Here is a 23,804-nt window from a genome sequence, read left to right on the forward strand (position 1 = left end):
TAAGGATCATTCATTCTCTTTAAAACCCTTGTTCTGTTTCTCTCACAAAATCTGGTTATTTTATGAAATGATTCATGCAACTTTTATTTGCATGAGTTAAATCATACATCACTAACCATATAAGAGCTAATACTCATTTATCAAAATAAAAAATAAGCATTTTTTTATATAGAAAATAGAGGTTTTCTATATTCTGTATTTCTGTATTTCTATGCTAGTTTCATGATTGAACAAGAAACTGAACAGGAACACGAAACTGAACTATGAGTAGTGCAGTACATAATCTCATAACTAGTTTATGATTCATTGCATTTGAACTTCTGAATTTTTTCCATTACAGTTCTGTGTATGTTGTGTACAATATGCAGAGTGGGGTTCACCTCATTTTTGTTTATCTCACAGTTAGCTATCTAGGCACAGATTCACCTTCTCTAGTTTTTGCCACCCAAAAGGTAGGTACCTAGTCAAATCTGACAGTTGAAAGAATTGTACAACAGTTTGGGTTGGAAGGGACCTTTACAAGTCATCTACTCCTAACCAAATTCAGATTAGATGTTATTCTTTCAGTTGGTAATCTGCTGAGGACAATTCAACTTTCATTATCTCCTGACAGGATTAATCCTTTCCTCCCGATGGCCAACTCTGCTGAAAGAAGGAATAGCGATATGCTGCTTATGAATGCTATACTGTTAATAAATGCTATACTGAACAATAATGAAATTGTCAGGTGCCAGACCTACCATGGTGTCTGCGATGTGAGTTTGTGAGGAGCTTAATAGCGCCTATTGTGGGCTCACTGTGTTTCTGCTTCTGCCTTTGCTTCCCTTGATCTCATCTCCCAGATCCAGCAGAAGCAATGGGAAGCGCCAGCTGTGAGCCTCTCTCTGTGGTCACTGCACAGAGCAGCTCATTTCTTTTGATGCTAGAGGGTGTGCCTGGCTCTTTCACACTGGTTTTTACACTTTAGAATTTTGGACAGCTATTTCCCACATGGAGAGTGCACAGTAGGTACAACAGTTACACAGAAAAGCCCCACAGTACTGAGGAGGTGAAGCTGTAGAATCTGGAGCTATTGACTTCTCACGTGACTAGAGACATCAGTGTGAGAACAGACCTTGGGTCCATTTCCATTCCGTTTGCATTGCTTCTGTGATGAAAAGAAGCCAGGGGAAGAGGAACCAGGGATTTCCGCATTGCAGGAAGAATTCCTGGCTAGTGTCGTGTAGGCAGTGTGCTATTTGTAGGCTCTTTCAATGCAATTTCTGTAAACCAACTTCCATACTTATGATAGTGTTTATACTTGACAAACAATAACCTTTCCAACTTTTGTAAGCACAGAAGAAGTAAATACCCAGGCAAATATGTGTTATTTATCATTCCTTTGTAGTCAAACATGTCAAAGTCTTTTGAATCTTGTGCTGAAATCAACCAATGCATAAATGTCAGGTTAGAAAATACATGATTATTGTTCTTCTTCAGGTGTACCAGAGGAAAATGAATATTCAAGACTGTCAGCCAGCACTACAGCAGGTTCATCGATTCAAAGACACAGGGAGAGCCACACTACTCAGGTAAGAATATCACTGATGATCTAAGGAAAGAGAGTAACCTTTACTCCATAAGAGAGTAAAAATTCATAGTACCTGCATGTCAAAAGCTTTCTTGATTCAAATCTGTTTTTTGGATATTGAAAAATGCTTCTCTTACATGTTTGCATTGAGCTAAAGACAAAAATCAAAATCAAAATCCCACCATCAATTAAATTAATCTGCAATATTTAAATGCTTTATATTAGAAGAAAGTTTAAACCACGTTCAAACTTCTGTATTTGATCCTTCCAACACTACTTGCCAAATCAAACTGAACACAATTTCAGTTTAGTACTTAAAAATGTAACTTTTCAGTAAATAGATAGTTGACAAAGTTTCTCACAAATCTTTAAAACATATTCCATGCCACATACTCAGAATTACATGCAGGGACAATCCTTAAATGCAACCTTAATAAGAACTGTGACAAGTTCAGAGAAGGAACAATGCAGCCCAGTGATTTTTGATGCAACTGCCATAATGAATAAATATCTTCCAAAATGATATTGTGAAAAGAAAAGAAAAGAAAAGAAAAGAAAAGAAAAGAAAAGAAAAGAAAAGAAAAGAAAAGAAAAGAAAAGAAAAGAAAAGAAAAGAAAAGAAAAGAAAAGAAAAGAAAAGTTTTAAAAACTCTGTGCACACAGGGTTTAAAATTCTTACTGTAAAAAGCATTCCTCACTATTTCGAAAGCCTGCAACGCATTTGAAAATGATTGGTTTTAATTACAGTTGGCATTTCTTAGCATACCACCAGTGACTCTTAACAGCATACAACCCTATTGTAAAACTGTTTGCGAGACTTTAGTGTAGTAACCTTATCACTTTAAAGTAATTCTTGTACAGACATATGAAATAGGACAGATTGTTTCACAGATCTTTAAAAGCACTGATTGACTAATTGCTTTCGAGAGAGAAACATAGACTGAGTCCTCGGGTTCTTGGCTGACTCTGTCATTTCAACTAAAGGAAACTGGTTTGTTAACCTTCAGGGACTTCTAATATTTATGCATTTGTTTAATATCTCTCTGCTCACTCCTTACTGAAATGACAGAAGTTAATTTCATTTTTGTCATAGGATCTCAAGGCTCATAGACATCCAATGGAAGTCTAGTTACTGTGGCTTACAGTACCATCATGTTGTCACTAGTTTCTGTGGCTTACAGTACCATCACGTTGTTACATCAGGTGATAACTACCTGTGTCACTGCTTGAAACTTTCTGCACTATGCAAACCTGCAAAACTACACCCTTTAGAGAACAAGTTCTTCAGCTTAGCATCTATTGACATTCATCATAAGAATCAATCTTAACAAACATTTTGGAAGCTATTGCCAGTATAGAATATTAAGCAGATAAAAACAGCTTAATTGATCATCTCTAAAATAGAGCCTGCTAGAAAAGAAATAAGCTCAATATTGGCCACAAATGGTACTTTTTTAGAGCCATTATTACTTCAGGGTCAGTTTTTATCAGGATGAAAAAGACAATAATTGATATAAGATTTAAAAATATTAACAAAATATTTCTTATTTTAAAATTATGCAATAAAATCCTACTTTCTTCCTCTAGAAAAAAAGGGAAGAAAATTAAAAACAAAGCTTGATTTTTGTCTGATTAGAAAGGAATGATCTTACATTTTACAAGAATAGTGAAGTATGATTTTTTAACTAATAACTTTCCCTTCATATTGTACTGTGGCTGCATGGTTGTGTAGATTGCAAGCAAACAGCACATAGAACGTAAAGAACTTCATATGTGCCATCAAAGCTGAAATATTAAAAATTGAACCTTGTTTCATGTATTTTAGTTTGTTCAGATAATAGGTCCTTAAGAAACTATTTGTTAGCAAAGAAATACATGTATTCTTTCAACAAGACAGGATGCCAGGTTCCATGTGTTTTATGTTTTCTTTGTAAAACAAAATTTTCAAAACACAGACTGGAAATCTACAGCAAAACAATGTTGCAAGAAGCAGTATCCAGATCTGCCCTTATAAAAAAAGTCTACTTTGCTCTTAGTATCTAAGCCTAAATTCATCAGCTGCAAGCATACTCAGCTTCTGCAGAAAACCATCTGGTAGTTCTGCTGCTCCTCTTGCTCCATGAACAGCAGAAAACTAGGAAACTGCCCCATTCAAGCTTGTTTTAAAATTACTAATTTTAAATTACTGAAATGCTGATTCTTTAAAACTTCTTCAGTGATTTGTTTGACATTTTCAAACGTCCCTGGATCTCTACCCTTAAATTCTTCCCCATCATTTTCTTCCAGAGTCAAAGAAACCACCAAAGTGGAAGGTATGCTTTTTTGGTCATTTGTGCCATAATTTTGATAGAATCAAAGAGTTGTTTGAGCTGGAAGGGACCATTAAAGGCCATCTAGTCCAATTCTCCTGCAATGAACAGGGACACCTACAGCTTGATCAGGTTGCTCAGAGCCCCATCCAGCCTGCTCTTGAGTGTCTCCAGACATCCACCAACTCTGGGCAACCCATGTCAGTGCCTTACTGCCCTTACTATAAAAACTCATTCTTATATCTAGTTTAAGCCTCCCCTCTTTAAGTTTGAAACCATTTCTCCTTGTCCTTTCACCACAGAGTCTTCAAAAGAGTTTGTCTCCTTCCTTTGGAAGAAAAACCCCCCTTTAGGTACTGAAAGGCCACTCTCAGGTCTCCCCGGAGCCTTCTCTTCCCCAGTCTGAACAGCCGCAGCTCTCTCAGCCTGTCCTCATAGGAGAAGGGTTCCAACCCTTGGACCATTTTTGTGGCCCTTCTCTGGATGTGCTACAACATATCCACATCTCTCCTGTATGAGGACTCAACATCTGGACGCAGTACTCCTGTTGAGGCCTCAGCAATGCAGAGTAGATCACCTCTCTCACCCTGATGACCACACTTCTTTTGATGTAGCCCAGAATATGGTTGGCTTTCTTGGCTGTTTGGGCACATTGCTGGTTCATGTCCAGCTTCCCATCCATCAGTGCCCCAAAGTCCCTTTCGGCAGGTCTGTGTTCTATCCTTACACCTCCCAGCTTGCATTAATGGAGGAGTGGAGCCACAACCCAGGCTCAAGACCTTGCAAGGTCTTGCCTAAGTAGAAGATTTTGTTATGACTAAGAGTCATTTCTATTTAATCAGGCTCTAGGAAGTGATCCAAAGCATACTGGAGACTTTTTTGGAGTTGAAATCATTTAGCAGGATCTAAAACTTCATCTGAAACAAACAAACAAAAAAGCTTTATAAAATATCTCCTTAGTGCTCTGTATATTTTTCATCAGTAATTTCCCAGTTCCTTAGCCAGTCCAGTGGACTCTCCTCTCTGGATAATGCTTATTGCTTCTTCTCATCAATAGCTCCTATGAGCTATGTTTTAAAGATGTAAGAGCAAAGGCTGTTGAGATATGTAAATTCTTTGGCATGTCAGGAACAGCAACAAGACAAAATAGAGACAACAAAGGCAAGACTTTATCTTTTGGACCTTGCACAAAAGCAAAGCAGCCTTGTCTTTTTTTTTACAGATTCAGAACTGTATTTTTTTATTTTTGATAAAAATATTTTAAAGTTGTTATTAACATTTACTATGAAGTGGGATGTGGTGTGAGAAAGACACAGTGAAATGAAGAAAAGCAGGCCAGCTAAAAGACTCCTTCTTTCTTATGTGGGCAGCAAGAAACATCATGGTCTGTCTGTAAAAGGATAAGATGGACAACATGGAGATAAAGAACAGATGGGAATGAGGTGCACATTAAAGACTGGAGCAATAATAAGTATGTGTGTGGGGTGGGAGTGGGGAGAAAAGCAGACAGCAGATAAGGGATGATTCAGAGAAGGAAGATTGGAGGAAGTATAAAATGACTGAGAATAATAAGTAATATTATGGAACAGGGGATTTAGAATGAGGAAGGAAGGAAGAGACAGGGAGAAGAAAAAAGAAATAAAAGGGAGGTGAAGAAAAAAACTGAGAAATAAATAGGTACACACTACAGGTTGGTGGTGGGAAAACAGAGAGGCACTAAGGCATTAATAAAGTGGAATGTCATATTTGATGTTCCAGATGTGACATTTGCCTTCATACACGTATCAATGTGATATTTATGTTTCTTGAAATAAAAAATAATTGTAATAATCCAACTACATTTATAGGGTGGCTTACTATGTAAGTTAGTTCACGGCCATAGTGTCCCAAAGAAGGGATAGAAAAATTCTTATTAACAGATGCAAAGTCTCTTTATGCAGCTTAGTTTTCTCATTATGGAAAGTTGACTTACTTGAAATCAGGTGGCACATGCATTCAAGCATCCTATGGAAGTACTTCCAGAACAAGATATAAGTAAGCAAGCAGCTGCCATTCTAGTAGTGGTTGTCCCCTTCTGAAACATGTTTTCTCTGTCACATACTCAAAAGTTAGGAGGTAAGATAAAAAATGATGATTTTTTTCACTTACTGTTATATTAAAAAATCTGCAGTCTTATCTCTTCTATTTTGTTTAAACCCCATAGCACTGGTTGGCAGATTGCAGTATTATAAGAGCCAACACCTGACAATGAAAAATTGGAAATATCTTTTCATATTCATGAAGAATATATTTATTGTTTCATTACAGCTTAAGCCATAGCTCTTTTTTCATGAAATCTCATTGCTTTCAGCACTCTCTTCCCTCAGAAAGAGCTGCACATTCATTATAGTTTCAAGGGCTGCCTTTGTTCCTATTTGATTTAATATTTGTTGCCAATCACTTCTTTTGTTGACTGTTCAAAAGTTGAAAAAAAATGAATACCCAAGAATGTGATGCGTTGCTACCCCCAGCCTATTGTCACACTTCTTTCTACACACTGGGCTCTAGCATTCGTTATTAATATCTATTGGGTTTGACTATTAGCTGGAAGTAATCTTTGATCATCTTTCAAGAAAAATGTCACAATCAACCAAGTGTAGTGTAATAACAAAATCACCAATGCCTTTGTAAACACATAACATCCAAGAGAGGACACAGAATGTTTCATATTTATCATCAGTCTGTATCAGTGTAAGTCTGTAAATTGTGTTTTGCTTCATTTGTTTTGACAGCAGTACCAAAGAATTCTCTTTGTAATGTCAAATCCAGACAAAAATTGGGACTTACAATACAGTGCGGCTTTATTTTTAGAAGCAAAAAATATGTACCTTATATATTAAATAGTATGAGGTGATACATATTTTAAATTCATTGGTCGGTACACATATTGCTGTTAATGGCGTTAATAGTGGCAGACACTCCCCTCCTCTGCAAGCATGTCCTAGTTCTGACTACTGGGACCTCCAAAAAGGAGGAAGACTGTGACTGTTGAGGAGAAGGGAACATCCTCCTAAACATCCCTGGACCCTCCTTAAGCTCTGGGGCTTGGCCAGAGTATGTCTTGATTCTGCCTAGGCTTCCACAGTGGCCAATGGGTCATCATAAGAAGCTGCTTCTTTCAGTTATGAGTTCAATGGGAGGGTGTTCCCCTACCCCATGGTCAGTACCTGTGAGTTCACAGTTCTAAGTGCCTGGTCGAAGAGTTGATTCCTGTGCCCTTCATTCTCTTTCATTCACACAGTGCCATATGCATGTAGAACAGATGGGATTTGCACAGCTAAGAGCCTGTAAATTAAGTGATGTTTGCCTTTAATGTTATTTGACTATAAGAGGAGCCTTTTTTTGAAAGATAGGGTGATAGACAACATTAGGAAATAGAGCTTAATTATGGTTTTTGTAATTGCTTCAAAAGCATAGTGAGAAACATGGTTTCTAACTGTCTGTGGAGATTTTTGAGAGCTGCAGGAAGTTATATCAGTGTTGTTGGGTCAGCTGTTCTGAAGATGTCTGCAATAGGTGATCTGTTTTCAGAGCTCATCTTCAGAAAGACACAGTTGCTATCCAGATCATAATCATTTTTTCTGAAGCGTCAGTGTTGAATTATGAAGATGTTCCTGAAATCTTTAAAGAGCAGTTTATAGTCAGTCTGTCTGGAGAAAAAAATATTGCTTCAGAAAAAAAAAAAAAAACCAATTTATTTCAGTATTAAGTTGAAATTTCAGTCAGTCTAGGAAGGTGTCATTTTGTAGCTGATAACAGAAATCTAGTGTAGAGATAAACTCAGCCAAACCAAATAATAATAAATAAATAATAAAAGCCCACAAGATCCAAATAAATAAGTAAAATCCACCTGTTTTGAACATGTCCCACTGTATTCCCAGCTCAAGTAATCAGAGAGCCTGGAATGTGTGCCGTCATATATTATTGAACATTCCCCACCTTCTTCCAATGTTTTTTTTGCCAAATTATGCTACTGCTCTACTCAGGATTTGTATACCAACTTTATTTTGCAAAGGCGTAATGTCACTGATTGTGGAATGACCTCCAAGCTTTATGAAAGATGATTAGGCTAATTAATCTAGAATGTGGTTCCAGGCATGTTATCTCTTCATTGAGGGAAAGGTACAAAACTGAGCTGAAAATCAACACTTGCTTTTGCAACTAAAATGTGTTCCTGGGGAAAAATAATAATAAAGAGAAAGAAAAACAGCAAGAACAAAAAGAAAAACCCAGGAGTACCCAAGATCATGAGAGAAAATGAGACAATTTGTAACAGCAATAGAATCGTGATCAGATTATGAAATCTAAGTCACCCTTGTATGTAGTCCAGGGTTCTTCTCCTGACCAAAACTCCCTTTTCCTAGTCAAAGCAAAAGGGTTCAGTGTGTCTGAGAGTTTCAAGGTACATCCTCCCAGTTTCCATCAGTCTGTGAGGAAGAGTGTTCAGGAGGGAGTTACAGTAATCTGATGAACTTTTGAGGAAAATCCTTTCAAAAAGCCAAGCCAAGGCAAACAGTGGAATTTTTTTTTTTTTTTTTTTAACAAAGCTTGATACTTTTTAGAATGCTTTGTGATAGCAGAGGGCTGGAATCAAAGGTGTCTATGCCCAAGTGTTCTCTAACCTCAGAATATCGCACTTCAAGCATTGCTTGGAAGAAAATAAAATCCGTCTCTTCAAAAATCAAGATTACTGGAAAGTGTTTACCAGGAGGGAAAACATTTCTTCCTGACTTCTGTGGTGATCCACTGTATTTTAAATATGTCCGTTACTTTTAAGATTATCTGCAGTTTTTAAGTACCAATGAAGTTCTGGCTTCCTTCGGTATGTCATTTGTATATCACCTGATCTAAAACTAGTTTTTTCTTTTGGTATAATAAGAAACTTTAATGAGACATTTTCTTGTAACAAAGCAAATACACGTGAATGATAGATCTCATGTTTAACTCCATTTTAGCTGGGCATCAATTCTCCAAACCAATTCAAAATTTACTGGAAAGGAGAACCATTTTCTCCTTTCCAGTAAATCCATTTGCCATCCATTTGGAGAGTTTTATTTTTGGAGATAGTAATGCTGCTCCAACACAAAGGAAATTCATCAGCAGTTTAAGAGAATGGTTAACTAACCATCATTTTACCTTTGCATATCATATATCAAATTATTAGGTCCCAGGGGTCTGCATTTCAAAAGAAAAAAAAAAAAAAAAGCATGTCCCAGCCCAGCATCTGCAATTGGATGAATCCGCCTCGATCCCAGTGGAACATTAGTATTTGGAGATTTTTAATTGGAATTTAGAGGCATGTAAACTCATTAATCATAGCTGCTCTCTAATTCCTGCTGGGGTCTTACATGACAAATGCAGGATTCCCAATCAAACACAAATTTACATATTGATTTGATTTATGTTGTATGCTTGCCTGGGTTTTTTAACATGCCCTTATTTATCTGCATGCTTTGTCCTTGTATCTTCAAATTAATATTTTATTGTTTAATAATACGTAGAGTGACAGATGTTTTTTCTTGATTCAAGAGTTGGTGGAAGAGAAACCTCTTCCTAATCCATTTTTTTTTGTAATGTTTTTTGTAAAAACAAAACATGTCTGTTTTGGTACCTGAAGGTTTAGGAATTTGAGAGGTTGTAGCATTTCTTCTATTGTTAAGAAAAATATGTTACTTGCATATTTGGAAAAAGTTGGCGTAGGGGCTTATCAAATGCAAAAGAAAAGTAGAGAAAGTTGAAACCATTTAAACGAGCTACGAACACCTCATGAAAGAGATGCATGCCTATCACATGTTGAATCAAAATGTGCTGCCCTCACTAATAACTGCATACGGCAATAATTCTTTCTAGAACTGCTGAATGAAATTGTGTCTTTAATTGTGTAATGAATGGTGAGAGCATCCTGATCACTTCAGTCTTTAAAACTGATGATCCACAGGAAACCCACTGGGATTTGTGAACTACTTTTAAGGGCTCGGATAAGCATAACTGTCAGTCAGCGATTGGTAGCAGGCTGGAATTTGTTCTGATTACATTTTTAGACAGCCTGCAAACTGGAAAAGATTGAAAATATGGCATTTTTAAGATAGTTCAATTTCTAAGATGTAGATATTTATAATAATTTATTATTATATTACATTTATTGCATAATTTACTGTAGATCCTGAATAAATTTGTGGAAGGGAAAATCACTATCCACATAGACTAATCCTTATGGATTCCATGATGGGACCTCAATTTTGCTAACAGCCTAAAATACTAATGGAAGAGAAACATACAAAAGCTGCAGTAATTAATTGTGAGAATCTATTGACAGTTACTGTGAAGCACAAGCATTGAAAAATCTATTAAAGAACATCATTAGCAATATTTCTCTGAAGGGAAAATAGAGACTAGTGACCTCCTGCAAATGTCTTGGGTCCTAAAACTATGTGACGAGTAAAAATCTGTTTTCTGTTGTATTTCTCTGTCTATATTCAGATATGTTGCTAAAACTTACAGAAGCAACTGAAAACAAAAGGACAGTAGAACTCATAGAGCTATGTTTTGTGCAGAGAAAACTATTGGTATGTTTCAGCACCAGAGAATGTAATTAAATGCTTCTTTGCATTATCTGGTTGATCTCTGGTAGATTAATCACTGCAATGGCAAATGACAAAGAAAAAAACCTGATTAGACTATGATACACATATTTATGAAAAAATAAAGCCTACATTTGGTTAGGAAAAGAGCGAAATGAAATAAAATATTATTTTGTAAATCGAATAACATACTAGTGCAAATTAATAAATCTGTTAGACTCTTTGAGACCTTTTACCCTAGCTTGATGAGTAAGTTGGTGTTGCATCTGATACACAAGTAGAGAATATAAGCTCTGTGTTACATCTCACTCTTACAAAATATCCTCTGTAAAGTTGTAGCATTTAATCTTTTAATGCAAAATGAATTTCCTGAGATTCTACAGCCAAATCTGTAAATAACTCTGAAATTAAGTTTAAATGGGCCTGTTAATCTTTTTGTCTGGTGTACCTTTGTGTCACAAATGATTTAAAAATGTGAAACTTTGAACTTTCCTTAATTAAAATGCTCTGTATTTTTTAACCAGCTTAAGAACTAAAGCTACAATTAAAGTAATTTATGGATTTATAGCTACTCATCTTGATTCTAAGACAAAGTTGAAATCCACTGCCCACTTTAATTCTTTATAGAGGAACTCTAGGCAGAATTTATAAGCCTGCATCCAAGAAGGCAATTCAGGAACTCATTTTGCTGTGACTGGGCACCACTGAAATTACTGCACCACTGAGTAGCTTTGGCAGCATGAGTACTCTTGTTTGTCACTATCTTTGACACTTTTGCTTTCTTGGTTTGCTTAGTAAGGATTCTGCATACCAAACAAAGGGTAGGTGTTTGGTTATCCAAATGATATGGCTGTTAAATGCTAAGTATCCTGTATGTTTTTGTGGATCTAACCCAAATGCTGTGTTGCCCATATCTGTTTGACCATTGATTTTGAGTAGGAAAATATTTGTCTACAGTTGGTACTCTCTCTTTCCTTTAATGGTTGAAATTATTTGTTCAGTGTTCATTGAAAAGATTAGCACTCTTAAATTACAGACTTCCTACACACTTCATTCAACCTTCGCAATTTACCTGCTCAGGATACAGGGTAATAATGAAGGAATAGTGCTTGCTGTTTTACATTGTACTTCATGTAAAATAATTCAGCAAATATCTTCTATAATGAATATGTATAATCTTTCTATTCATGAATGGAAAATCTTTTCCAACCTGAATGATTCTATGTTTCTATGATTCAGTAGATGTAATTAAATTAATCGATACATTCAGCCCTACAAGCCACCTAACCAGGAAGACTGAGTGGATGAAACCATCTATAAACAGATAGGAGAGTCTTCGTGTTCACAAAATATGGTCCTCATGAGGGACTTCAGCCACCCTGATATCTGTTGAAAGGACAACACAGCAGGGCACCAGCAATCAAAGGTTCCTGGAATGTGTTGGTGATAACTTCCAAGTAGTACAGGAACCCACGAGGAAAGGTGCTATGTTGAACTTTGGCCTCACCAATGATGAGGGGCTGGTGAGTAACATGAAACTCACAGATAGTTTTTGCTGCACTAACCACAGAATGGTAGAGTTCAAGATCCTCAGGGCATCAAAGAGAGTGCACAGCAAGCTTGCTGCTCTGGACTTTAGGAGAGCAGACTTTGACCTCTTCAGGAAAGCTGCTTGGCAGGGTGACATAGGATAAAACCCTTGAGGGAAGAAGGGCCCAAGAAAGCTGGTCAGTATTCAAGGTCCATCTCCTCTAAGCCCAGAAGCAGTGCATGCCAGGAAAGAGGAAGGTGGGAAAGAATGCCAGGAAGCCTCTGTGGATCAACAAGGAGATCCTGGACTTTATGTGGTGCAAAAACAAAGTCTATGGGGAGTGAAAGCAGGAATGGGTTACCTGAAAGGACTACAAAGAAATTGTCTGAAGAGCCAGTGATCAGGTTAGGAAAGCTGAAACTCAGAATTAAATGTAGCCAGATATGTAAAGAGGAACATAAAGACTTCTTTACCTCAGTCTTCACCAACAAGGGCTCTAGCCACACTGCCCAAGTTGCAGAAAGCAAAGGTAAGAACCGGGAGAAGGAAGACCTGCTCACTGTAAATGAAGATGAGGTTCAAGGCCATCTAAAGAACCTGAAGGTGCACAAGTCTATGGGACTCATGGAGATCCATCCAGAGGTTTTGAGGAAACTGGCAGATAAGGGTCATAGTAGTCTGGTGAAGCTCCCACTGATTGGAGAAGGGGAAACATACATAACCCCCATTTTCAGGAAAGGATAAAAAGAAGATCCAGGGAACTACAGGGCAGTTAGTCTCACCTCTGTGCCTGGCAAGATCATGAAGCAGATCCTCCTGACAGCCCAACTAAGGCACATGGAAAATAAAGATAAGGCGACTGATGGTAACCAACATGGCTTCACCAAGGGCAAATTGTGTCTGTCAAACTTGATGGCCTTTTATGATAGAGTTACAGTGTCACTGGATAAAGGAAGAGCAACTGATATCATCTACCTGGACTTGTGCAAAGTGTTTGACGTAGTCCCGCACAACACCCTGGTTGCCAAATTGGAGAAAAATTGATGTACTGGATGGAGCACTCGCGGGATAAGGAATTGGCTGGATGGTCACGCTCAGAGAGTTGTGGACAGTGGTTCAGTGTCCAAGTGGAGACTGGTGATGAGTGGTGTTCGTCAGGGATCGGTGCTGGGACTGGTGCTATTTAATATCTTTGTAAGTGACTTGGACAGTAGGATTGAGTGCACCCTCAGCAAGTTTGTAGATGACACCAAAGTGAGTGGTTCAGTTGACATTCTAGAGGAAGAGGATGCTATCCAGAGGGACCTGGACAGTCTTGACAGGTGGGATCTTGCCAACCTCATGAAGCTCAGCAAGGCCAAGTGCAAGGTCCTGCACCTGGGTTGGGGCAATCGCAAGCACAAATACAGGCTGGGCAGACAATGGCTTGAGAGCAGCCCTGAGGAGAAGAATTTAGGAGTGTCAGTTGATGAGAGATGCAATATGAGCCAACAGTATGCACTTGCAGCCCAGAAGAACAACCATATCCTGGTCTGCATCAAGAGAAGCATGACCAGCAGGTCGAGAAAAGTGATTCTGCCCCTCTCTCTGCTCTCATGAGACCCCACCTGGAGAACTGTGTCCAGTTCTGGGGCCCCCAGTACAAGAAGGACATCAGGTTTTTGCAGTGGGTCCAGAGGAGGGACGCAAAGATGATCAGAGGGCTGGAGCACTTCCCCTACAGGGACAGGCTGAGAGAGCTGGGGCTCTTCAACCTAGAGAAGGCTCTGAGGGGACCTTGTAGTGACCTTCTATTACCTGAAAAAGTCCTACAGGAAAGCTAGGGAGGGACTTTTTATAAGGGCATGTAACAACAGGATGATGGGAAATTGCTTTAAACTGGAAGAGGGTAGATTTAGACTAGATATTAGGAAGACATTCTTCTGTGAGTGTGGTGAGACACTGGAACAGGTTGCCCAGTGTGAGGCTGTGAATGCCCCCTTCCTGGAAACATTCAAGGCCAGGCTGGATGGGGCTTTGAGCAACCTGGTCTAGTGGGAGGTGTCCCTGCCTGTAGCAGGGGGGTTGGAACTAAATGACCTTAAAGGTCCCTTCCAACTCAAACTATTCTGTGATTTCATTACCACTACATTTCCATTGCATACCCTTTATCCACATTGAAATATCAGCTTTTTCCAGCATATTTACCAGACCAAAGTCATAATGAATTAAGACTTGAGATACTTTTCCATCCTCATTTGAAAAATACAGTGAAAGATGTAGACTTATTTGAGGACTGGACTGAGATTTGTCCACTATATATTGGAAAATGACCTATATAGTGAAACTGCCGACACAGCATTAATTTACAGCTTGCATAAGGTGGGTCAGGAAAGTAAAGTGCCTATAAGCTATAAATAGGATGCATTTGTCAATTGCCTTGCCCAGGCAAATTGTACTCACTTTTCACCCTGCACCTGTGTGCTTTATGGTTCTTGGAAAAGTGATGGAACTCTCTATTCAAGTGCTTAATTTATGTACATCTTTTAAAACCAAAAATTTCTCAGTAATTTATTAGAGTGGTGCTATCCAAATCTCTCACCAGTAATGTAACGACTAACCCCTACAGAGCCTATTTTCTTATAAGTTTATGTATCTACTTGTGTTTAGGCACAACTTTATTTATCTCTGAAACTTTTATATGAAACTCTTGTGATGACAGTCTAACATACACTTTTTATGTCCCAGCGTCTCTCTGAGAATCACGCTTAATACAGGCTCATGAAATGCCTAATATTTTATGCCCATAATCTCAACCCACAGAAATCTATACAAGTCAGCCACAATGCCTCTCAAACTGTATACCTACTCTATAGAGTAAAACTACCTGGCTTCACTTTCTTGATAAATTGTTTCAATTTGAAAAGTTTGGTTTGTCTTCCAGTCTTCCTATTCACACTGGAAAAAAAAATGCTAGGATGCATTGATACAGTTTGTGTTAACATAAAAAACGTTCTTGATTTCATAGAGGTATGTAGTTGTCTGGGATGACACCTAAATATACTTGAATGATATCTATTAAACCCTTTCCAATCTTTTTCTTAAAAACACGGGATTTTCAACTGTGCTTGAAATTATTGTGTCTTCCATTAATACATTTAATACATTTCTCTTTTAAGTAATAGCCAGCCAACAAGTAAGGAAGTTCCTAATAGATCTTCAGGCATCTCCATGTAAGGGCTCCTTCCTTCTCCAACGGCATTTGTGAAAGGTCTGACCTTCACAGGATGCATTTGGAGCAGTGTTAAGAAATCTTTGTAAGCCTCTGTGTAAGCCTCTGAACCCCGGTGCTGATGTGAGGCCTTCAAACTGACTTGTACAAAATAAATAATCACTGCAAGAGTGGAAGAGAATAGCTTCTCCTAGGTGGATTATAAATCTAGTTCAGAACTGTTTGGCTGCTTCAGTATTAGTTTATAAATAGATTCAAGCTGATTGAAACTACATTTTAAGTCATATAGTCTGGAGGAAGACAAATGCTTGTCCCCAATTCTAAGGATAATTCATCTCTGTAATGGTAGCTTTATTAATTTCAAGCAGCAAAACACGTATCTTGGTTATGGTTACTTGGGTATTTACTACAGCAGCTGTCTGCTCTCTGTAAAAGAGTGTCTTCTGAATATAATGGTATTATATGACAACAGTTTTAAGACCACGTTGTTAGAAATATGGACTACTCATCACAGTCTATGATCTGTTTTGTGTATTTCAAAGGAGTGTGTTCATGTAGCCTTGGCTGATGCAAGGATGATTCTGCCATTCATTCTGACATTTTTGATAGCTGCTTCATACAGTTTCATTTCTATGGCTTTCAGACATGAGACTGAAGGAAGGCAATTCTAATTCATCCATCTTCTTTATTTTTAGGGTAAATAATGATAACTGGGGGGTGGGAGAAGCAAGTTAAGCACAGCTTTAAACCCTTCTGAAGGAGAAGATTGCTTCAAATTTTTAACGGTTTTGCTTGATCTCTTTTCTTTCAGCTGTAGTATAATCTTTCCCTCAGCACAAATGTAGAACTTGAGTTCTTACCTGCATGTGTCTGTTTATTTCTTTAACTGTACATACCCAAATGGGAGCACTCACCAACCATTCACCATCTTACAAGACTAAGCCAGGGCACACTATGGTAGCCACAGTATTTCAGTTCATAGTCCTACTAGAATGCGTGGATAAGTTGCTCCATAGGGTTGTGATCTGCAGGCTGGAAGGTGGTTCACACTTCATGCCAAGAAAGTTAACCTTTTTTATTATTGTTCTCTAACAGGTTATTCATCAGCTTAGACTTTCTGAGAATGAGAGTGTGGCTCTGCAAGAGCTTCTAGATTGGAGGAGAAAGCTGTGTGAGGAGAGAGAAGACTGGCAACAAATCTTGCACAACACTGAGCAAAGAATCACAGCCCCTCCTCCACCCCCTTGTAAAAAACCAACACTGCTGAAGAAGGTGGAAGATGCCTCCTGCAACAGACTGTCTTCAGGCATCTGGGATACCACCATGTGATCGGAATGTGTGTGTTTGCAGACAGTTAGGAGTGATACCATCTCATGCCTTCAGTCTGCACAATCAGCAAGTTTCCTTCCCTCCACAGAATGTGCAGGGTTTTTTTTTACAAGCAATCCTTCAAGAGCACAGGATGGACAAGCTATTTAGATATGTCATGTGTGCGTGTATTTGTATGTTTGTCCTTTTCATACATATATATACACATATGCATATATCTGTGCATCTATATGTACGTGTGTGTGTATATATATATATAAGGTGACAAACTGCACTATAAGAATTGAAAGATACAAAACAGTCACTTAAGAGTTCTCCTGTGGACAATGGAGAAGCTATGTTAAGCAAATGGTGGCAGGGAGAAGTGACTGACAGGCATTTTAGAGAGATCAGGAAAGTCTGTGTGCACACTGTACAGCTGTTTTATATAGTATAAAAATATGATGTTTCTTGTTCCCTAATGAATGGTTTTATTATATTGCATATATGCATATATATATTTCTTTGTAGATGTCTGTGTTCTATTGGAGTTGCAAACCTGAAGTTTATTTACATGTTTATTACTGGTGTTTTATAACTTTACTCAATTGGTGCTGTTGTTCTTTCTTCAAAATACAGGTAATAAATCCAACACTCGCATTTTTCTTTCATAGTTTATCTTTAACACCATGCCAGCCAGTTTCAACACTGCATTGTTTGTTCAGAGCCAGCAAAGTCCTTTCTGAAGTCCAGTCCTGACATTCTTGAAGAGCTCCTATTTGCACGTGTTGTTTAAAGGTCTTCACACTCAAGAATTAGAGAGCATGACTTTCTTTTTGTGGACTTATGTTTCTGAATGGGTGAACTGTGAATTCTATGGTTACATCTCAAATCTTATTTCATTCTGGTTTTGTAAAATAATGAGACACTCATTTAAATTATAAATATGGTTTGAAATTCATACCTGATTATGCATAAGGTCAGGTGTCAGTGGAAATATGATAATGAGGTATACATAATGATAATGAGGTATGAAAATCGGGCTGTGATTTACTGTTAAAAGCCAGAAGGCTTCATTGAGATGGGTATATCTAAGGATTATGCTCTTATAGTGGCACAGTGATGCCTTTATACCTTGAATTTTTGTGTAATGAAATGGTTCCAGAAATTGAAGGACACTTGTTGGAGAGCATGAGTTCTGAGCAGGAATGTTAATTTATGAAAAAGATGCTGCTGGAAACTTGTTAGCTACTGCTTAGCAGTCTTTGAAATACTGCTTTGCCACTAAAGGGTGTAATTGATATGTATACAGAGATATTTTGTCAGGGTATTTTAAGTTCTTGGAACATGTGCACCCAGTTTGAAGCACTCTTCTTGGCTGTTTGCCACTTTCCTATCCAGATCCAGGAGAAAGTGCTTGTAATTTTGCAAGTAGATGTAAAACTGCTTAAAATCTAAGCAAGATTTGTAAATGTGAGCTTACCTTGTTTGGAAGTGGCTGGGAAGGGAAGACAGCCTGCACATAGATGCAGGCTTTTCTGCCGTGTTTGGCAGGCAGTTCAAGCAGGATGAATGGCAAAAAGCAATCCCATGCTTGCTTGTTTGTTTTTATTTACAGGGGAAGCAGCAGAACTCAAATTGTACCCAGGAGTGTCATCAAGCTGTAGGCAGAATTAAGTGCCTTCTCTTGCTGGAGATTAAAACAGACATGTTGAGTGGACAGGGAAAGGGAGACGACAGGTTAGCTCTTAAATTAATTATGCAATGATTGGTTTCTGATACTTAGGGATAGATATCACCCAGCACAGAACTTTACAGCAACAACTGCAGAAGTGCTCTCTTACACGCTAGATCGAGAAGTAGGGATTCTGGGTTCTGAACCTTGCCTTCAGCTGATGTCAGTGTCCCCAGCATAGGACCACTATGGGGTTGTGCAGGAAACAGCTCTCACCTGCTGAATAACCACAACAGGACAAGGCTTGGCCTGGAAGAGCTGTGGTTTCTGCCTTTTTGCTCAGATAACCAGGGACACACAGAAATCCCTGTGTGAGAGCAAAATGAAATGGCTCAAATTGAATGCAAGAAAGCTAATTAACCTGGCTTGGGTACTACACAGCTTCCAGGATGCAAGTTGCTCTCTGCCCAGCCCATCATTCCTGTACATAGCCATAGGAGCATCTACCCAGCTAGCTTAGCCATCTTGCACACCTCAGTGCCCTAAGACGTACAGATGTGCCCTCAGGCTTATCTCTACTCTGATGGGCCTGGAAAATAGTCCTCCCATAAGCTCTGTCATACTTCTACCTCTAATGCCCACTGGTTGGCTTGGCAGCTGGTGGCAGTCAACCCAGGGCAGCATGGAGTACGTTTAGGGCAAGCTGTAGAAGCTGTCCAAGAGGCCAGCTGAGATCATGTCAAGATCCCTGCTACTGCAAAGAGCTTGCCACCAGTCTCCAAGCCAGCTGTCTGCAGGGTAACGTTTCATATCTCCAGACCACACTGTTATCATCGCTGCATTTGTAACATGGAAGAGCCCAGAGGGCAGAGAATGCACTTGTCAGTTGGAGGTTACAGCGTAGTTGGGCGCATGATGCTACAGGAACCAACGTCAGCTGCAGGAGCTCAGGAGTGGTGCTCTACCAAACTCTGTGTTGTATCCTCATAGAGCAGTGTGGAAGAGCAGTCACTGGATTTGGCAGCAGTTCCAGCAGTGCTGTTACCCAGGTGAGGCCAGTACGAGCCTGATGCAGGCAGTTTGGTTCTCCACAGGGTAGAGCCCATTCTGCCTCCCCTTCTGAAAGCCTTTGTTCTGTTTTTAGCCATCTTGTGTAAGAAATATATCCTCTGGGGCTCTTCCTTAGAGCACGTAATCACAGTGCAATATGACAAACTCAACACCAGGAGAGATGAGACCCTTTTCTTTTGATTAAGTTACTAATTTCAGGGTATGCGACGGCCAATTTTTGACTTGGGAGGGTTTTTCAGGATGTTCATTTAAAATGTATCACCATCGGAAAAGTATTATTTGTGTTAAAACACATTTAAAATATTTCTCTGATGGCAGCAAGACACTCCAGAGTGTGACTTATGATGTCATAATTCACACCTCGTGTGTTCACTGGTCCCTTGGTCTTTGGCCTCGCGCCTAACAATGCAATTGGTGGGGAATTATTGCACCATAATTCACACCCTACTGTGTCTTATTGCTTAAATAACCATACTCTCAGAGGTGTCTTAAAACTACCATTAAAGTTTATATTGTGTATCAAAGTGTGTTTACAGGGCTGGGAAAATATACTATTGGCATTTTGAAATGTTGAGAAGTAGTTTTAGCAAACTGTACAGCGCTTATAAATTAATCTCCCCAGTGGAATACACACCAGCCAGTCCTGCTATTTCTTGAGTATATGGAATCCTCACTTGCACATTAAAAAGTAGTGTAGACAAAAAAATAAATAAATAAATAAAAGAGCCTTATGAATTTAATATTCTAAAGGGAAATATTAAACTCTGTGAACACGCTAATACCCTTAATATCCAGTGAGCAATCTAAAAGGTATTTATATTTGCAATAAAGCAATTTCAGGAAGCTGGGGTTATCATCAGATAATCGCTCCTCCACATTGTGCCTTATTGCTTAATTTTTAATATGTGAAACAAACAAAACTTATTCCAAATCAGCTTCTCTCTCAGCATGACATAAGAAGAATCAGGTATGTTTTACACTTTAAAATCCAAGGGAATTTGAAAACTGTATTGAACCACAATAAAATAAAAACTAAAAACAACAGCTGTTGGCATGAGAAATGTTCAAAGCTTGTGAATCTTACTGGTTACTCCTGAAATAGCACTTGGTGTATTTTAGTTGCTGTAGTTACATTCCTATTGCCGTTTATAAGCAGAACTTGGCTTTTTAAAACTTGATTTAGACATCCAGAAGGATACGTGCACCAATATTTTACAAATGATCTGTGTACAGCATGAAATGCTAATCCTTTTAGAACTTTGTATTGTTTACACAACAATAGTATGATTGTCGAATAAGTGAATTAAACTTCCCTTTTTGCCAGTGATCCTCTTTATTCCTTTTAAAAGGTTGACTTATTTTCATTAATAACTTCATTACATTGCAGATCCTTTGTGTGTGGGACAAAGAATTTCATTAACTTGCTAAGAAAGTACAATGGAATGTAGTGTAGTTCTAAAGTGATCATAGCAGCCGTATTCACTGTAGTTTTACATTCTTCTCTATGGTACTGAGATCCCTGGTAGCCACATTATTCTTATCACCATAAAGACTGCTAATATCTGAAATACTTTGAGGAACCTAAAATAACTTCTGCCATTCACTTGTTAAATAATACATGTGATTACATTTTGTACAACTCCATTTTCCAGAATGGTATTAAGCATTTCATGGCTTTATGTTCTAAATACGCAGTTTTAAAACAGAAAACCTAATGTGAGCATTAAGTATCTCAGAGTATCTGAAAAAAAAAACCCACAAAAACACAGGGGTGTGTAAGGAAATGCTTTTCTTCCAGTTTTGCTGTTCTCTATGTGCTCAGGATTCTCATTTTCAGAAGAAATAAATAAATTCTTGTGCTGGTTTATATCATGGCTGTGAGAATTAGATCATTAGCAAAGGCTGGCTGTCTCTCCATCTGTGGTTTGGCCCCTTTCCTGACTGCATGGATGCATGCTGAAACTGGCCGAAGTGCAGACTTTGCTGTAGAATGTCATAGGAAGAAATGTTGTCATGTCAAATCCAAAAGAATTCTTGAGGATTTTTCTTCAGTATGATAAACAAAACCATTCTGAATTAGGTAGAAGCATTTAGTTAGATCCGAAGTAGCTTGTTTTGGTTCTTATACATGTGTGCAAATCCTCCTCTTAGTCCTTTCATCTTTCCTTTCTTATCACCATAACTGAATTTCAAAACAGACTATTGAAAAAGAAGAAAAAAAATTAAAAAGATGGAGGGGCTACATGAAACTACAAAAAAAGCCTTTAGGTTTTTGTTTTTAGTGAAACAATTTACTTTAAAAATATTGGAACAGAATATTTCAGTATTTTCAAAATGTTTTCACCTTTTCTCTTCCAGCTCGAGCTGTTTGCTGAGTGCACTCTGAGTTTACACATAATTTCATCTTATTTTTTTTTCCCCGGCATCATTCCTCATAAATCCACTCTTCTCTGAAAAGACCACACAGATGTATATTTGTTTTGAGATGCAAGGGAACTGCTGAGGTCCTTAGAGGCACAAGTGGGGAGAATTTTAAAAGCGCAGATTTATTGCCATCATAGCAGTGCCCATGTGACAGCTATTGGATAATGCCTGTGCCCCCACTGTTTTAATCTGGGCTTCAGACCCTTCTCCATCCACATGGCTCTGTTACTTCCCTGTCATCTCTTGATATGCGTTAGGCTCCAACAAGAGAAGGGCTGAATCTGTCATCCAGGATGAGACACGGGAGAAATATACTCCAGGCTCTTTCTAATTATTAATATAAAGTACTTAAATGTTTCTGGTGTACAGCTTTCTCACTGTCCAGATGAAATCAAACCACTAGGTTAGTAACCTGTGGCTATGAATATCCATGCTAAAAGAAATTGCTGGAATGAATGGTTATGAATCTATAGCTCCTCTGCCTCTCAACATAACATAATGTGATGAGCAGGAAAATGTTCCAAAAAGTAGAAGAGCTGATTTTGCACCCTTTTGGAAGGGTTCTACCTGGGTGTTCTGAATTAAAAACACTTTTTATCTGGTTTTAATGCAAACCGTTCTTAGCAAAGCAGAGTGAGCCTCGCAGATAGGATGGGATGGGACAGGATAAGACAGGATAGGATAGGATAGATCTCTGTGGAGGACACTCTGAGATGCTTAGAAGTCTCCAGAGATTATGACTTTCCTCGTGATTATGAGCAGCACTCTGAAACTGTAAAGTACAGTGCTGGATTTCAACGAGACTGATGTTTAGATTTCCTGTGAATCTGGTCCCTATCAGTTTATGTAGTTAAGAGCATCTAGAATAATAATCACTGCTGTAATAGTTTTCATTATTATATTTTACTAACTGTGGAAAACTACATTTACTAAATTCTAAAAATCTGTAATAAGAATTCAGTATTAAAAAAAACAAGCCAATCATCCAACCAATGAACTAACCAAAAAAACAAAAAGACAAAAAAAACCCAAACATTATTTTTAAGAAAAAAATAGAAGTTACTATGAGAATAAATAGATTTGAAATGTGCCTTGTAAGTCCATACTAAGATTTGGGTCCCCTGAGCTTTAGCTTTAGTGTAAGTAAAATGTTAGATGCCACATCATCAAAGATCAAAGCAAACACCCAAAAGTAGCTATCTTGTATAGTCACTGAGTCCTTACTGAGCATGAGCAGTTCCTATGTTCAGCCGTCATATGCACCCTCTCTTGTCTCCTGAGGTTGCAACAACTAGACCTCAGCTTCTCAGCGAGGGAAATACATTCTATTTTGTTGAAAAAAAAGGCACAGTGACCAAGGCCTTACTTTAGATATCTCAGGTAGAGGTTCATACTTTACCAGATATCATCTGGTGAGAATTTGGATCCTGTAAGAGTTAAGACTTGCCATCTAAGCACCTTGTCCCTGTAAAGGTGTATAGGTCAGAGCTGGGTTTCCATGCTGCCTGTTCTAGGCTTCCATTTCTGTCTCCATCTGACATTTCTCATGGAGGAAGAACTGCAGTTCAGTTTAAAGGACCTCAGCATCCTGGCATTGCTGTGTGTTATAATGGGCATATCCCTGAATAGAGGAGGAGATGGAGGGAACAGGGACTTCATCTTCCAAGAAAGTCTGAGAATTTCTGAGGCTGCACCATAAATTTTTCCAGCATTTACCAAATCTCAATGTTCCATGTTCCACTGAAGCACAGGATACTGTGTTTAAGAGAGGCAGTCACCTTTGAGAGTGAGAGTACAGGCAAATTTCAGAGTCAGTATTCTTGAAAACAGTTCCAGGAAGAAGTCATGTCCTGGAAGGAGGCAAATACTTCTTTGGGGAGGGGGAAGGGATGTAGGAAGAAGCCAGACTTCTAGTAAAATGGTAAGATATTTTATTTTATTTTATTTTATTTTGTTTTATTTTTCTCCCATTCTAATACTAGGCTATATATAAATATATAACAAACACCTAGAATATAAGCAAATACGGTGTTCTCAGAAAACTTATGTGTCAATCCACTGCTTTTTCTCCTTTAATAAGATAAC

The 23,804-nt window shown here is 38.3% G+C and overlaps 1 protein-coding gene across 3 annotated transcripts in view; it reads left to right on the forward strand.

Moving 5' to 3' along the window:
- MYO16 (myosin XVI) overlaps positions 1-20,622 on the forward strand; it is a 366,647-nt gene extending 346,025 nt beyond the window's left edge. For all 3 annotated transcript variants that reach the window (XM_004938536.5, XM_040662650.2, XM_416950.8), the window contains exons 34-35: positions 1,480-1,571; positions 16,337-20,622. In XM_004938536.5, coding sequence (XP_004938593.2) covers positions 1,480-1,571; positions 16,337-16,570 — 326 coding nt within the window. In that variant the 3' untranslated portion in view covers positions 16,571-20,622. The remainder of the gene's footprint in view (positions 1-1,479; positions 1,572-16,336) is intronic.
- The last annotated feature ends 3,182 nt before the right edge of the window (positions 20,623-23,804 follow it).

This window comes from Gallus gallus, chromosome 1, assembly GCF_016699485.2.
Source record: "Gallus gallus isolate bGalGal1 chromosome 1, bGalGal1.mat.broiler.GRCg7b, whole genome shotgun sequence".
Classification (NCBI taxonomy): Eukaryota; Metazoa; Chordata; class Aves; order Galliformes; family Phasianidae; genus Gallus; species Gallus gallus.